This window comes from Mytilus galloprovincialis, chromosome 8, assembly GCF_965363235.1.
Source record: "Mytilus galloprovincialis chromosome 8, xbMytGall1.hap1.1, whole genome shotgun sequence".
NCBI lineage: Eukaryota > Metazoa > Mollusca > Bivalvia > Mytilida > Mytilidae > Mytilus > Mytilus galloprovincialis.
In genome coordinates, this window is record NC_134845.1 from 48,549,725 (window position 1) to 48,565,456 (window position 15,732).

The 15,732-nt window shown below is 31.4% G+C and overlaps 1 protein-coding gene across 3 annotated transcripts; it reads left to right on the forward strand.

Moving 5' to 3' along the window:
- Nucleotides 1–111: 111 nt before the first annotated feature.
- Nucleotides 112–14,731, forward strand: LOC143042103 (glutathione S-transferase C-terminal domain-containing protein-like). 3 transcript variants are annotated; one of them, XM_076214352.1, is made up of 14 exons: nt 112–256; nt 3,672–4,057; nt 5,993–6,028; nt 7,752–7,822; nt 8,593–9,073; nt 9,462–9,682; nt 10,228–10,294; nt 10,652–10,748; nt 11,121–11,233; nt 11,789–11,833; nt 12,480–12,569; nt 13,073–13,279; nt 13,765–13,828; nt 14,546–14,731. In XM_076214352.1, exons 2-14 carry the CDS (start codon nt 3,707–3,709, stop codon nt 14,701–14,703), a joined length of 2,001 nt encoding a protein of 666 aa, XP_076070467.1. In that variant the 5' UTR covers nt 112–256; nt 3,672–3,706; the 3' UTR covers nt 14,704–14,731. The 3 variants fall into 3 exon arrangements, with proteins under 3 accessions (XP_076070467.1, XP_076070465.1, XP_076070466.1); XM_076214350.1 differs by having other exon boundaries at nt 113–292; XM_076214351.1 differs by lacking the exon at nt 112–256 and adding an exon at nt 358–451.
- Nucleotides 14,732–15,732: the final 1,001 nt, after the last annotated feature.

Sequence of the window (15,732 nt, forward strand, 5' to 3'; positions counted from 1 at the left end):
TTAAGAAAACAATACTTTTGATATTACGTTAGATATTTTTCAAATACTTTAACCGTAATATACCGTCAACAAAAAGTATACCAAACTTGACTTTGTTTCAAAATTTTTACCGGGAAAGATACTTTGACTGCCGAACTCATTTTCAGGCGGATAGTTTCTAAATAAGATTTGTGACTAGGGGGCACTGGCGACAGGTTGACGGCTTCTAATAAATTCAATCCAGTGCCGATGAAATGCACCCATAGCACTGTAGTAGGTCAGAAAAACACAACGCCAATTGTAGAAAATAAAAGTTAGTTTATAAATATTCACACTGCCAAATTTACCTGTTTCTGTTTGTAGTAAGTTCACAGTTGTTTCCCGTGTTTTGTTCTTACCTCCCCTGTCTGGGATTCCCCTTTTTAAAAGATAAACAAAGATTTGCACATGGATTTGGGTCGGACAAAATAAGGTATTCATGAAGTATAATAAAACTTTGAACCAAAAGATCTTCGCATCATGGTATCCCTATATCATATTTTAATAACTTACAACGGACGTAATAACAAATCCATTATGACATCTAATTATAGATCTTGAAAATGAAAGGCTATAAATTAGTATAAAGTTATGCTGTGCATGCTGCCTTGGAATTCAATCATTCATCCATCATCCATACCATTCAATCCGGTCAATAACAGCCGAACGGACGTGCTGGGCCAGCTCTCCTTTATCTGTATCTGTAGTGGTACGTGTAGAATCCTATTAAGGCTTTTATACACGCTATCCTTTATCCGCTATCTTCAATGAGGGTTTACTTTTAGATGATCAACGACTTACTACTTTAGATGACAGAAACCAATCCAAGGCTGTACAGTTAACGTTGTTGTTGGAGTTTATTCCTGCTTTAACATGCAAACCAAATCTCATTGTAGATGGGGGAGTGTTATGCCGATTGACGTCCGACGGCTGTATTCTAGGTATTAGATGATTGACCTTCATTTCACTGCCTCATGGCTTTGGTCCTGATAATGCTTCCTGTCATCTTTAATACCACGTGCAAGACTCATCTACCAGTACTCCATCATCGAGGTTAACAGGCTGCCAAGCTGACCAAACTGACCCTAAAAGCAGCCGTTGTGAAGAAATAACATCAAAATAGTCAACACCTGTTCCTGACCCATGGCAGAAAATATATATATAAGGTTGTCTTCTCTCTCCTCTCCTTTTCCTAATAGTAGTTGACTGGGTCGGTAAATCAGCCTACAAAGATCCAAAAGGCATCGGATGGACCCTCACAACACGTCTTGAAGATCTTGAATTTGCCGATGACATTTGTGCACTATCCCATCGCTTTCAAGATGCACAACATCAGACAAATAGTCTTGAAACAGTAGCAAAACAAACAGGCCTATATACATCAATGCACAGAAAACTAAATCAATGAGGCTAAATACAAACCAGCAAGATTGTCTTAAGATCGACGACTCTACTGTTGAAGATGTACAACAATTCACCTATCTTGGAAGTATTGTCAGTACATCAGGAGGCACAGACGAAGACATATCGGCAAGAAAAAAGAAAGCACAACAGGTATTTTCCATGCTGAAACCTGTTTGGAGGAGTAATGCTTTAAGAACTAGCACAAAGTTAAGGATATTTACCACCAATGTCAAATCTGTACTCTTATACGGATCAGAAACCTGGAGAGAAACAGCTGCATCCATCAAATCTATCCAGACTTTTGTCAATAAATGTTTGAGAAACATCCTCAACATCAGATGGCCAAACAAAATATCCAACAATGAGTTATGGAGAAGAACCAAACAACAGCCAACAACCCAGACAATAAGAGCAAGAAAGTGGAAGTGGAACGGGCATACCCTAAGAAAAAAAAGACGCACACATTACCAAGCAAGCCCTAGAATGGAACCCCCAAGGACATTGAGAAAGGGGAAGGCCAAAAAACAGCTGGCGCAGGGGACTAACAACCGAGCTGAGTAAAATTGGGATGAAGTGGATTAAAGTCATATGAAACCTCAAATTAAAAAAAAATGATGCATATGTTTTTTATAACTAAATGAATAGTATTCATTATACAACTTATGTACATATACTTTTTTCTGTCAGAGGAAAATTCTTTAATTTGTCCACATTTAGAAGAAGTTTACTTATTTTTATTTGCTTGCTTCCAGGAAGCAATTCACCGAAATATTTTCCTTATGCATAGTGACCTGAGCGTAACCCTCCTCGTAAAAATCCGGTGATCGCAATACGCATGGATCTGTCATTTAAATAAACAATTATCTGATTGTACATGTTAAACATGTGCTCAGTACCCATGTTTTTTGTTATTTGTTTACTATAAGGTGACAATCGGTAAAATTCGACTTCAAAACACGGCATTTAATGAGCAGCCATATTTGTTAAATCACAACAGACCGAGAGAAAAAAAATTGACGATTATACCATATATTTGCGTAAAAAATGATAAAGTCGTGCACAGATGGCTAAGTCGATGATATATACATGCATTGGTTCAAGAATTGGATAAACATTATTTTTCACCACTCACTCTTTTCATATGACTTTAAGTCAAGTAAGTCATGTTGGCTATGGAGTGTCAAATTACAGGGCCAATGAAGGGCATAAAATCAGTTGCAACTGATTGACATCATTGGTAATTACAACAATAATCATCACAATCAATGTACAATCATTGTACATGTAAATGTCCATTTAGTATATATTATTATTAGCATTGGTCAGAATCAGATCCAACAACAATAATTGTGAATTAAAGATTACAGATACATTATATGCATTCATTCTCAAATTATCTACTAGATTTAGTGTCAATAAAATTATTTATACCTGATCTCCTTTATTTGAAACAGTCTCCAATACATATATACATAGTCATTTGTAACAGCCCATTTTTGTCAAGCCCTAAAGTTTTGTTGAAAAAGCGAGACATAGCAATCCTACATTCCATTGTCATTGTTGTACTTGTTGGCGTTGTCCACAAATATTCAATCTGTGGTTAAAGTTTATGAAATTTAAGAACTTTTTTAACTATCCTGGATTTCTACCAAACGTGGACAGAAGCTTGTTCATGTTGTTTATGATCATAAGATAGTATCCAGAAGTAAATTTTGTAAACAAAATTTTTTTAACTATCCTGGATTTCTACCAAACTTCAACAGAACCTTGTTTATGATCAAAAGCTAGTATATATATATATTGAAATTTTGATGAAATTTTGTTCCTGTTTTTCCGTATTTTACTTATAAACGGACTTAGTTTTTCCTCCAGTTAACATTACATACAGTCAGCAGTTAAAAGTTTTTTAAACATTTATTAGATTCATAAACTATTCTGGATTTTTACCAAACTTGGACAGAAGCTTCTTACAATCAAAAGATAGTATCTAGAGGAATATTTAGATTTTCCCTCCTTATTTTTGTTGAGCCTGTGATAAACACCAAAAGAAGGGGAGACACTGGGTTCCGCGGAACCCTTACAAATTTTTTTCATAAGGGTTAAGATTTCTTGGGTCAAGAGCCATAAAAATTTGGATTTTTTTTTAAGTTTTCATTATTATTACAAATGTTAGAAATGTGTTGAGAATATAATAATTAATATAATGAATTGACTTCATTTAACATAATAAGTTCTCTTTTATATTGCAGATTTTGACTGAAGGTGACAATGTGCTAGATAGAATATGGCTTCTAACATAATATATCTCGAAGGAAAAGCAATTGATGATGAAACAATTTTAGTCCCATTGTCATCTGCAGCCCTTCTGTTTGTTGTTCAATACTGCAGCCCTGAATCATTCAGTTTAAAATTTACAAGGAAAAATTTAGACGAGGCTTATTGTTTTAAAATCAGTCGTGATACTTTAGATAAAACAGAACATGTGTTTGACACTGATGATGAACAAGACTGTTTGCTTCCAGTTATACGACAGACAGATGATATTTGGGTCAGATCAGGGTTATGTGGAACCATAAGATACATTGTGTCACAGGCACATATTGATAGACCGCAAGAGCATCTAGACGATCTTTTGGTATGGGTTCTTTATCATCACATATTCATAGCTAAACTCTCTTTTTGACAATGAAAATTAGATAGAAATTAGAAATTATAATAATTATATTTTGATTAAAACTTGAGATTTTTTTATGTACTCAGAAATTTTAGCCATTTGTAAATGTTTGAAATTTTTCTTATTTTTATCTCATTATAATAAATTCTTTATTTCAGTTGGTAAATTTTGAGTTATGATAATAGTCAATTTATATGTTTTGATCATTTTTGGACTTGTACCTGAAGGCCAAGCAAGAAATCTCTTCACAATTTTGTAATGTTAGTTTTTTTTTTTTAATTCGAGTAAGGATATTATTCTATTCAATCAGTTAGTTAGAACAGTTCACAATTGATTTAACATTTTGCAAAAAGGCAATTTATAATTTTACCTTATAGTTGATTGTTATTCTTTAGAATATGAATATTATTAAAGCTGAGCTATGAAATTATTCTTTATTACATATAATACTTTAACATTTCAAGTAGAATAAGCCAATTATAATTCTGTAAGTTTTCGACTGAGAGCTAATTTTTCGACACATGGTATGAATTGATAAGTATTTCCTGTCATTGTTACATAGTTACATTGTAATTTAATTAGAAAAAAGGTGATTCATATAAGTAAATCCACTTTAGATAAGCTTTCAAAAGTGATTATATTTCACGATAAGTCTTTTTCAAGGATCTGATTTTAATGATTTTATCATTAGATGTAAACAATGTAAATATGCATACTTTCTTGATAATACTTCCAGATAATGTAGTACTTTAACTTTTTTTTTTTTTTTTACATTGTAACTTATTGAATGCAATTTATATATTAGATTTTCTCTGATTTTATTGATTGAAAAATAGATATCTATTTATTATTTGAGACAATTAAATATATTAGTTTCCTATTTTGATAGGTTTCCTCTTGCTTTACATGTAGAAACAAAAGTTGATGCTTTTACTTTATTTTAATAATTATTATCACGATATAAAAAATACTTATGATTCCAAAAGTTATGAAACATTTATTCAGTGATGTAATTCTCTGTTTCTGAAACTAAAATATTTTGGTTAATTATGTCAATTGCATACGTCAAAACATTTTGATTGATAAACAGTGTCCTAAATAATAGATACATGTACATGTATTTGGCCAAAGATTTGAAGTTACCTTCAACTTAGTGCACGAGCAATAATTGGTTGATGAGTGTTTAATGCAATGTTGACCACATCATATTTACTATATCACAGCCACTATATAAGCAACAACCTTACCTCTAACCCTTTAGATTTTGAAATGGCAAATTGTGAATTTCAGTGGTGAAAATCTTTATCTTTAAATTATTTATGGACGCAAATTTGGAAGTTGGTCCTTAATAAAACATTTTCTGCTTGCATTAACCAACATAATGTTTATGAAGCTTTTAAACCTTAATCATAAATGTCTTGAAAGGTCCACGTGTGTGGTCAAATAGATCCAAGTGTGTGGTCAAATAGATCCACGTGTGTGGTCAAATAGATCCACGTGTGTGGTCAAATAGATCCACGTGTGTGGTCAAATAGATCCACATGTGGGGTCAAATAGATCCAAAAAGATAACAGCCATTAAAATAAAATTAAGAATGGAAATGGGGAATGTGCCAAAGAGACAACAACCCGACAATAGAACAGACAACAGCAGAAGGTCAGCAACAGGTCATCAATGTAGAAGAAATTCCCACACCTGGAGGCATCCTTCAGCTGGCCCCTAAACAAATATATATACTAGTTCAATGATAGTGAACGCCATACTAAACTCCAAATGAATATAGAAACTGAATAAATGTTTGAAGCTATTAGTAATTTTAGCACTGTAAACAATAAATGGTTGACTACTATTTTTTTGTATGTTATAAGTAACAGTTTGTTTTAATATATTTTACAGGGTTTCAGAGGAGGCAGTTTGAAAGCTTGTGCTGAGGTGAGTTTCAATCCTTGTTACACTATATTATGTAGATATAATGAAGATGTGGTATGAGTGACAATGAGACAACTCTCCATCTAAGTCACAATTTGTAAAAATAAACAATTATAGGCCAAAGTATGGTCTTCAACATGGAGCCTTGGCTAATACCTAACAGCAATCTATAAAAGGGCCCAAAATGACTAGTGTAAAACCAATCAAATGGGAGATCAAAGGGTCTTATCTATATAAAAAAGAGAAATGAGAAACACCACATCTACAAACAACAACCACTGAACATCAGATTTCTAACTTAAGACAGGTGCAAACAAATGCAGCGGGTTTAAACGTTTAATAGGTACATGTACCAATCTTAACCCTTATCTGAAACAATAGTGTAACACCACTACATAAAAAGACACACTATGAAATACCAATGTACATTTGTAAATGGCTTAACTCAATCAAAAGACATATTAACCCATTGTGAACATACTCTGAAGGAATAAATTTGATCTATGATACAATGTAAATATAAAATCAATAACATAAGGGGTGAATAAATAAAGGTGACAATAGTATTATGACTGCTGTGAGATGTTATACAATTTAAAAAAAACCAACTACATTGTGTATAACCTGTAAAAATCATAATTTCAGGTCAACTAAAAGGAGTAGGTCCAGTAAATATGGCAAATTTACAAAATTGTTAAAATCATTAATGTAAACTTTTAGTTATTTATAAATTGAAAAGTAGAATGCTTCTGCTACATAAATATGAGCTGTTTTTGACAATACAATGCACATATATCTGGTACTAGCATTGTGAAGTCATGCTAAATTACTGAAATCTTCACAATTTTAACATTTTAGTTAAATATTAGACGGTTTCCGTCTAAAATGAAAGTGGCCGCATTTGTGTTCATTCTTTATATTGAAATGTAAGTTGTATTTGATTATAATACATAACATATAAAAAGGTTAAGGATAAACACGGATGTGGCCACTTTCAATTTTGACAAAAACCATCTGAAAAGTAACATTTTTGACATATTTGATAGATTTTTCATATGTTAGCTTGAATTAGAGAGTTTTTAATGACTAAATCCGTTAAAATCGTTCACATACACTAATCGAATCAAATGAAGTAGACACTTAAGTGTTTAAAAAGTGTCCAAAATCTTTCGTCAGATGAACCTGAAATTTGAGGCCAAAATCGGCCTTTACCGGACCTACTCCTTTGTAGATTTAAAATTTTATCCTGAAGACTGCATATTAATGTATTGATTATACAATAGCTTAAGGAGTATTTCCAATAAGGATGCAATACCAGCCCCCCCCCCCCTATTTCTAGCTAAAATTTCAAATAGTTATGCCAGATTTATTGAAATAATCATAAAAACATGATAGTTGATATTTGTCACTGGACATTAAGCAAACAACAATCAATCATCACAAAGTATATCAAACAGTTCACTATCTTGAGGTATAATTTACATTATAATAGTTCCACAATGTGTATCCAATATGAAAAGGACATTCATAAGAATATCTGACTTGAATTTCATTGATGAAATATTCGTTTTCACACTGCATTAATACTTTAAACCTGATGATTTTTTTTTATAGAAAAATTCCTATTCGAATCAAGTATTAGAGAAAAAAAATCCACGGAGGAAAGGGTTAACGAATTTCCAATTTTTACAAAATTTTATAATGAGTATGTATTGTTTATATTAAGGTTTCTGGTTGGACAAAGTTATGTGAGGTAGAATTACCAGATACAGTTACCCAGCTGGTTAATAAAATAAGGTAATTATTAGACATCAGTGTTCTAGCTAGGATTACAGGACAGAAAAGGCAGTTTTATGACACACCTATGATAGAAGGGGGGCATTTTGTGGTTTGCCTGTCTGTCCCACTTCTAGTCAGAGCTTTTGGTCAAGGTAGTTTTTGATGAAGTTGAAGCCAAATTTGATTTTTGACCCAAATTTCACAGTACAGAGCAAGCATAGAAAATATTAGTGAGAGTGGAGCATCAGTGTACTATGGACACATTCTTGTTAAAATTTAGGTGACTTGAGCAAGCTTTCAGATTCTTGTCGGAAAAGAAACATTTATGATTATAGACATGATAAATGACCAAATTTGAAACAATTAATTTTTCAAGAAAAAATGTTTAATTTCACACAGAAAGACCATACTAAAAATTAATGAAATTGATTCCAATTTGCCTATGTTTTTTATGTTACTGTGACATTTTGAAATAAAAATAACACTATAAATTTTACGTGCCTGAAATGCTTTTCTGGATAAATGTTGATTGAAATGCTCAAACCAAAAAACAAAAAAACGAACGCCAAGGATGATAAATATTTGAAAACTTGATGACCTACAAGACAAAAAGGGGCCAAAAAAAGAAAGCTAAATCAGTTGGAGCAACTGATTCTCAATAACTTCTGAATTTAAAAACGAGAATTAAAAAAAAATTGAAATAAATCATGCCAGTACCAAAGCACTGACCACTGATCTGATGATAACATTTAGAACTAGCAGTAATTATTGGTTAATATGTTTTACAGGAATGAGGAATCAAAGGTATTTTCTCTACCAGAAGACTTAATGAAATTAGAATGGCATTTCTTAAAACCACCAAAAATACACAATGATGATAAAACGAAAAGACCTTTTCTAAAACAGATCCAGAAAGAGGCTGATAATCTGAAAACTGAAGAAGATGTGACAGAGTTTCAGTACAATAGGGAAATTCATAATCCACATGGTGTGACAAAGTTTTATGTTAATGTAAACGCTGAGTACGAAACAGTTCGTTCGAAAACAAATAACAGAAATATAAAATATAGAAAGGAAAAGAAAAGCAATTCTGTGATAAATGGTGGCAGTGATGGAGAAATTGTTCAGGACAATAGCAGTGTTAATAATTTGAAAAATTTGTTGAAGAAGATGACTATTGATAATCTTGAATTTTCTCATTTATACTCTGAAGGGACTACTATTACAATGGCTGACCTTATACTTTATACAAATATCTATCATTTATTTGTAAGTACAATATATTTTGTAAGAACTGTTAGAATTTACTAAAAGATCCATAAAAAAGCATAATAATGAACAAAAATACCTTAGACAATGTTGGACACAAGAAAATTAATTATAAGAAAAACAATACTCCACAAAATAAAAAGTTTTAAACCCTTAATACTGAAAGAAAAAAATTGCTTGAAACAAGAGGTGATTTCTGGTGTTTTTTTTTTTTAAAGATATTAACAGCAGATGATCAGTTTCTTCCTTTATTTATATGCAAAAAAAAACCAACCCAAATTAGTGTCACACTATAAATTTCAGTTAATACTTTATAATGAATCTTCTACATGTAGTTATAAACTTTGGAAATAAATTAATTAATATGGGCCAACTTTTATTTTTCTAGGAAAGTTTCGATTTTAAAATTGCATCAGTTCAGCATCATTTAAAACATATTATCACATGGTTTGATCACATGACCAGCCTTCCCAGGGTTCATCAGACAGCAATTCAGTGTGGATACAAACTGGGCAAGCTTGCAAAGAACAGAAATATGACTAGTCCAATAGAGTTTACTGTGGAAGAAGGCTTATTTGAGAAGATAAATGAAGATGAAATGGAACTAAGGTTGGATACTAATGACTGCCTTTCAAATATATACAATAGGTCCTCTTTAAAATAAAAAAGCTCAAAATTTTCATTATAAGAATAGAAATAATTCTACTATGCCATGCTCTATGCTCATTTTAACATAGAATGGCATTATATTTGTCAATTTGAAACCTTCGTATGCTTGGTATTAAGATAATGACAAATATAATGCTTACCCATGTTAAAATGGGCATAGGCATGGCTTGACAGAATTATTTCTGAACTATTTTTTTGGTCCTAATTTTAAAGGAGACAATTCAAGAAAAAAAAATCAAAATTTTAAACTCGCATAACAAATAAATGTTAGTGATTTAACTACAACGAGTCAATAAATCTTTACGCTAAAACTTTTCCTAATTACTGATATGTCATTTCAATGTTTGGAAAAGTTGACAGTTGTTTATATTACCAACTGCAGATTAGCATTTGTTGCTATAAATAAGAGTGCAAAATAGATGTCCTTTTTCAGAATTGACCTGTTATCATACATAATTATATTAAAAATTTTTTTCCTATTTCAGTCGTATGAGTAGAGGAAAGTACAGGCCTATTAAACCAGATGTATGGAGTGCCTTAGATAAAGTTGTGGTTGGTGATTTTTTTTTACCATTATTTTTCATATTTCATTATGAAACCAAATGAAAGGAAAAGTTGTAACAATTTAATTTTTAACGACTAGACAAAAAAACAGTGGATATATTCGTATCTACAAACAGATTCAGCAGTTATTTCTCATCCTGAATATTTCAGAATCCATTCTCAATAAAAGTCAGTTTTTAAAATAGTTCAATCTTAAACTAGAAAAAAAGCGAATGTATTTAACTTCCTTTCTAATTCTTATTGGGAATTTGTGTAATGCAAAGACACATTAACTTCTGAGACTAAAAATTTCTGATATGATGTTTATTCTAAAAGTAGATAAAGGTCTATTTTTCTCTTTTTTAGAAAGGTGAAATCCAGATAGAAACAGGAATACACCCAAGGGGAGATAATACTGCTATATTATGGTCAGAAGTACCAGAAGGAGTTGATCCAGGATTAGGTAAGGCATACAAAAAGAGCTGATACATGTACTGCATGCACAGAAAGATTTGAGCATGACGCCCAAAATAAGGTTGATCTTCCTTAAAATATTTATCTTGAAAGAAATTTAAAATCAACTTTTGTGGTATACATCGTTACAATTAGAAGCTAAAAGTACATTGTGTTAATGCAAAATATCTTGAATAAAAAGATGAATGCATCAACTTGAGTTAATGACTTTTTTTAGAGTGTAAAAAAACTACTACTAATTTGTACTGAACCCTTCTGAGTTTTAGAACACTCATTGCCAAAATATTTTTAGAATTATGGGAAAATATATACATGTATATTCAAATGGATACCTAATATTGTTAATTTCTTATTTTCTTAGATCTTCCAAAGAAGCGACTGTTGAGAAAATGTGAGCAGCTAGAAAACTTAGTGACAGCTGTATTAGAGCTTGCCAAACCTAGAGATGTGATTGTAGATTTTTGCAGTGGTGGGGTATGGTGTTTTTAATGGTTTAAACAGATATTAGACCGTTGGTTTTCCCGTTTGAATGATTTTACACTAGTAATTAAGGGGCCCTTTATAGCTTGTTGTTCGGTGTGAGCCAAGGCTCCTTGTTGAAAGCTGTACATTGACCTATAATGGTTTACTTTTATAAATTGTTATTTGGATGGAGAGTTGTCTCATTGGCACCCACACCACATCTTCCTATATCTTTTTGAAATTCTTTCTGCTTTGAAGTTTTGTATGTTGGACTAACCAGCATGAAATTGTAAATATATGTAGAAAATAAAGCACAACAAACAAACTCAAAACTGTCAGTCCATTGTTTAGTCTTTTCATTTACATGACAAAAAAATGTAAATAGTATGATTTACTGTTTTAATCAAGTGCAGAAACAACCATATATTGTGGGCAAACATTCCTGATTCCATGATATAGACAATGTCCATTAAAAACATAGAAAATAAAAGAAACTTCCAATTTTACTTTATGTCAAACATTTCCTGTATGTATCTTTTTCATTACCAAGAGATCTTTAATTTACAGGGTCATCTTGGAATTGCAGTTGCTCATTTCCTTCCTGAATGCAAAGTAAGTATTATTTGACCACTTTATGTGATTACTGAAGCAGATTCTATATAAATTCTAACAAATCCATAGGGCACATGTTTACAGCTAAAGGATTTGAAATACAACCTATTAGTTTAACCTGCATGGCATTAGGAAAGGAAAAATTCTAAATTAAAGTAGTGCCTGCTCCAGATGGTTATTATAACATAAATAAATTAACACATAATATGTCCAAAGCGTCTTTCCTTTGGTTCTTAATGTGGTTTTATGGAACAGGCTAGTAATTCAACAAACATGAAATTATTATACATGTTCCAAATTAAAAATGAAATTACAAGGGTATGATGAAAGATCACCAACTATTTGGTATGCATATGTTTTACTGTGGATTCATTTATTTTCGTGGGTACCAATTTTCGTGGATTAAGAAAAACTTGCATATTCGTGGATATTTAATTTCGTGGTTTTGCTGAAGTCTGCATACAAACCTATAGAAAAATTATCATTCGTTGAATATTTAATTTCGTGGTTTGACTGTGCCCACGAAATCCACGAAAATTGGTATCCAACGAATAATAATGAATCCACAGTAATCTTATACTACCAGCAAATGCTGGTTTCTGCTGGTTCTAGAAAGTAAGAAGACTTATATTTAGTTTTATTCCAGGTATACTTGATAGAAAATAAAGAAGAATCTCTGATAAGAGCCAAACAAAGAATTAATAAACTGAACATGAAGAATGTGGTTATTTACCAGGTAAAATTATTGACCAGAACATAAAATGCTATTTAAAGTTTTTAAAGGAAGACTTGTATGAAACAAGAAATTTCTGGTTGAACCTTATTTACAGCATTACAGTGATATAATTTAATGTTAACCCAAGGATGTCATGATAATAACAAATATTCAATAATTTATGTAAAAATATAATCATTTTGGGGTTCTAACATCAAAAGGAACATTATGAATATGAATAAAAAGAGATATTTAGTATATTAGACCACAAGCCAACAACAAAATTAACCAAGTGATGTCTTGAGGGCAAAATACAGTCTTAATGGAAAGACAGATGTCTATTCAATCTGTAAGTTAGATGTATTATACATTCACTTTTGAAAAAAGCATCATTTATGAAAATGATGTTTTAGTAAAATCACACATTTAACAAATCAGCTCAGTACAGCCATTAACAACAAGTCAAACAAGCTGTTGGTTTTAAAATCAGGTTTATAATACAAATTTGTCTTCTTTTTTTCCAGTGCAATCAGGATTATTTTAGAGGAAAGTTTGACATAGGAATGTGTTTACATGCTTGTGGAGTGGCTACTGATATGGTGTTGAAACAGTGTTTACAAAACAACGCATCATTTGTTATCTGCCCTTGTTGCTATGGTGGCATACAAAACACTCATTTAATGACTTATCCAACAAGCAAATATTACAAGGATTCTGGGATAGTATATAAGGTAAAATTGATTTATTGCAAAGGTAATAAAATATTTCCCCAGTTTGAGTAGCTTTTGAAAATATATTATTGGTATAGAAAAAAATGCATCGCATGTCATTTTTTGAGTTGATACATGTAATTTCATCTACTTATGATTTTTTTTTCGTCATGTTAATTGAAAATAAATTAAGTTTAAATGAAGTGAATGCACTCAATTATAGGTAATTGTATGATTTCCAACGATGAGAAATAGCCTATACCATATAGTTGGTATATAAAATGATCACTAATTATCCGTTTTAAAGTTCATTAATGTGAATTAAGTTTGGGTGGTTCCAATTTACATGGATGGAGAAAAGTGTAAATTAAGTGATACTGGGTTTCTTGGTTTTTACATTTACAGCTCTAGATCCTCTAAAATAAGCACTAGATGAATGATATAGAATCCATATTTATAAATGATTCATCATATTGTTTAACACTAATTTATATTGATTTTTGTAGGATTTTTTAACTTTAGGACATGCAGCAGATCAGACAGAATTCAAATTGGTTTTAGAGGAACAAGGTATGCTGTCAGTTATTGCATTAACACTTACAAATTATTAACATTTTCTTTGAACTGGTCATTAAAATATATATTTTTTTTGGTCTGCATTCATTCATCCGTCTGTCTGTCTCTATGTCTGACCCGCTACAGGTTAAAGTTTTTGGTCGATATATTTTTTGATGAAGTTAAAATGTCCAATCGACTTGAAACTTAGTACACATGTTCCTGATATTTTTGATCTTCCTAATTTTAATTGGCAAGTGAAGAATTTTGACCCCAATTTCACAGTCCACTGAGCATAGAAAATGATAGTGTGAGTGGGGCATCCATGTACTATGGACACATTCTTGTTTTCAAATGATGCTTGACCTAAAACTTAACTTAATGAGAAAGCAGAAAATGAAAGTACTAAAAAAATGCATATAATTCAAATATATTGTGTACAACATAAATATTCAGTATACATATGTATTAAACGGATTGAAAAATAGGTGCTACAGTTAATGCTTTCACGATATTAAGATAAAGTCACATTATGAAATGATTTTCAGCCATAATCTTGTGTTTACCAGGTAGTTAATATGCTGTCAATTTATTTTACAGGTAAATATTATGTATTGTTGATATTGTGTATATTTATATTACAGGTAAATATTGTGTATTGTTGATATTGTGTATATTTATATTACAGGTAAATATTGTGTAGTGTTGATATTGTGTATATTTATATTACAGGTAAATATTGTGCCAACCTGGTGGACACCGACAGAGCAGCTTTAGCTAAAGAACATGGTTACAAAGTGACACTGTGTTCTCTCAATCCATTAACATGTACACCTAAAAACAATTTGTTGATTGGTATAGCACCTGAACAGAAAACTGAACCATCCTGACAAAAAAATAAAATAGATGCTTAATTTATAGATTTCTTGTTATTTATTTGTAAAACTACAAGTTTACACCCAAGAGGGGTTTTATCCTGCAATCCCATTGTCTGATTGTTGAACATATATTATTTGTAACGCTCTTCTCACACTACTGAACATAATGACTTCATATTTGGTTATATTTTTGTCACTCTCTTCTCACCCTGCTGAACATAATGACTTCATATTTGGTTAGCCGCTTGATAGTGATGAGTTGTTAAATATGAGAATTTTTGGCAGAGATCAGATACCTGCTTCTTGTTAACCTATTCAATGAGCTTTTCAATATATAGATTTTCTCAAATACCTCTCAACAGAATAGAGACAATAAAGATATTTTGTCAGCAGCTCAACAGTAATTAGTTTTAATGTTTTTAATCGTTGGACACTTTTCAAATCTGCAAGACCCCACTTCCTGTTTTCTGATACTTTGCGATACAATTGTAGGCAGGTGCATTCTTTTAAATAGTTAACCTATTTCTTATAGAAACAGACATATCCAGGGAAAATTACAAGCCATACATATACAAAGTATCTGAAAACATACTAAACTGGGAAACTAAACATTGACCATTAAACCATGAAAATGAGTCTAAGGTTTGATGAACCCTGCCAGATCAACACGTACACATTACAATTCAATACACTAAATATAGTTAACATTTTGTTTATAGTATATGAGAAACAGACCAAAACACAAAAACCAAACACCCACCGATGAACCATGCAAATCAGGTCAAGGTCATATAAAACCTACCAGTCTGACATGTACACCTTACAACCAATCAATACACCAAATATAGTTGACCTACTGCCTCTAAATCTGAGATACTGAACAAATTAAGCACACTAAATTCAATCAATAAATGATATGCAATAAAAACCCAATTACAATTTATTAACTAGAAATATGACCTTGACCTTAGGTTAAGGTCTGGACAGTTATGAACAATAGCATTTATTTTCTTTCTGACTTTCAATCACATGTTAAAACAA

Coding starts and splice junctions, on each gene's coding strand:
- LOC143042103 (XM_076214352.1), top strand. CDS start 3,707: ATGGCTTCTAACATAATATATCTCGAAGGAAAAGCAATTGATGATGAA. Junction 9,683..10,227: donor GAAGATGAAATGGAACTAAG/GTTGGATACTAA, acceptor TTCCTATTTCAG/TCGTATGAGTAGAGGAAAGT. Junction 11,834..12,479: donor ATTTCCTTCCTGAATGCAAA/GTAAGTATTATT, acceptor GTTTTATTCCAG/GTATACTTGATAGAAAATAA.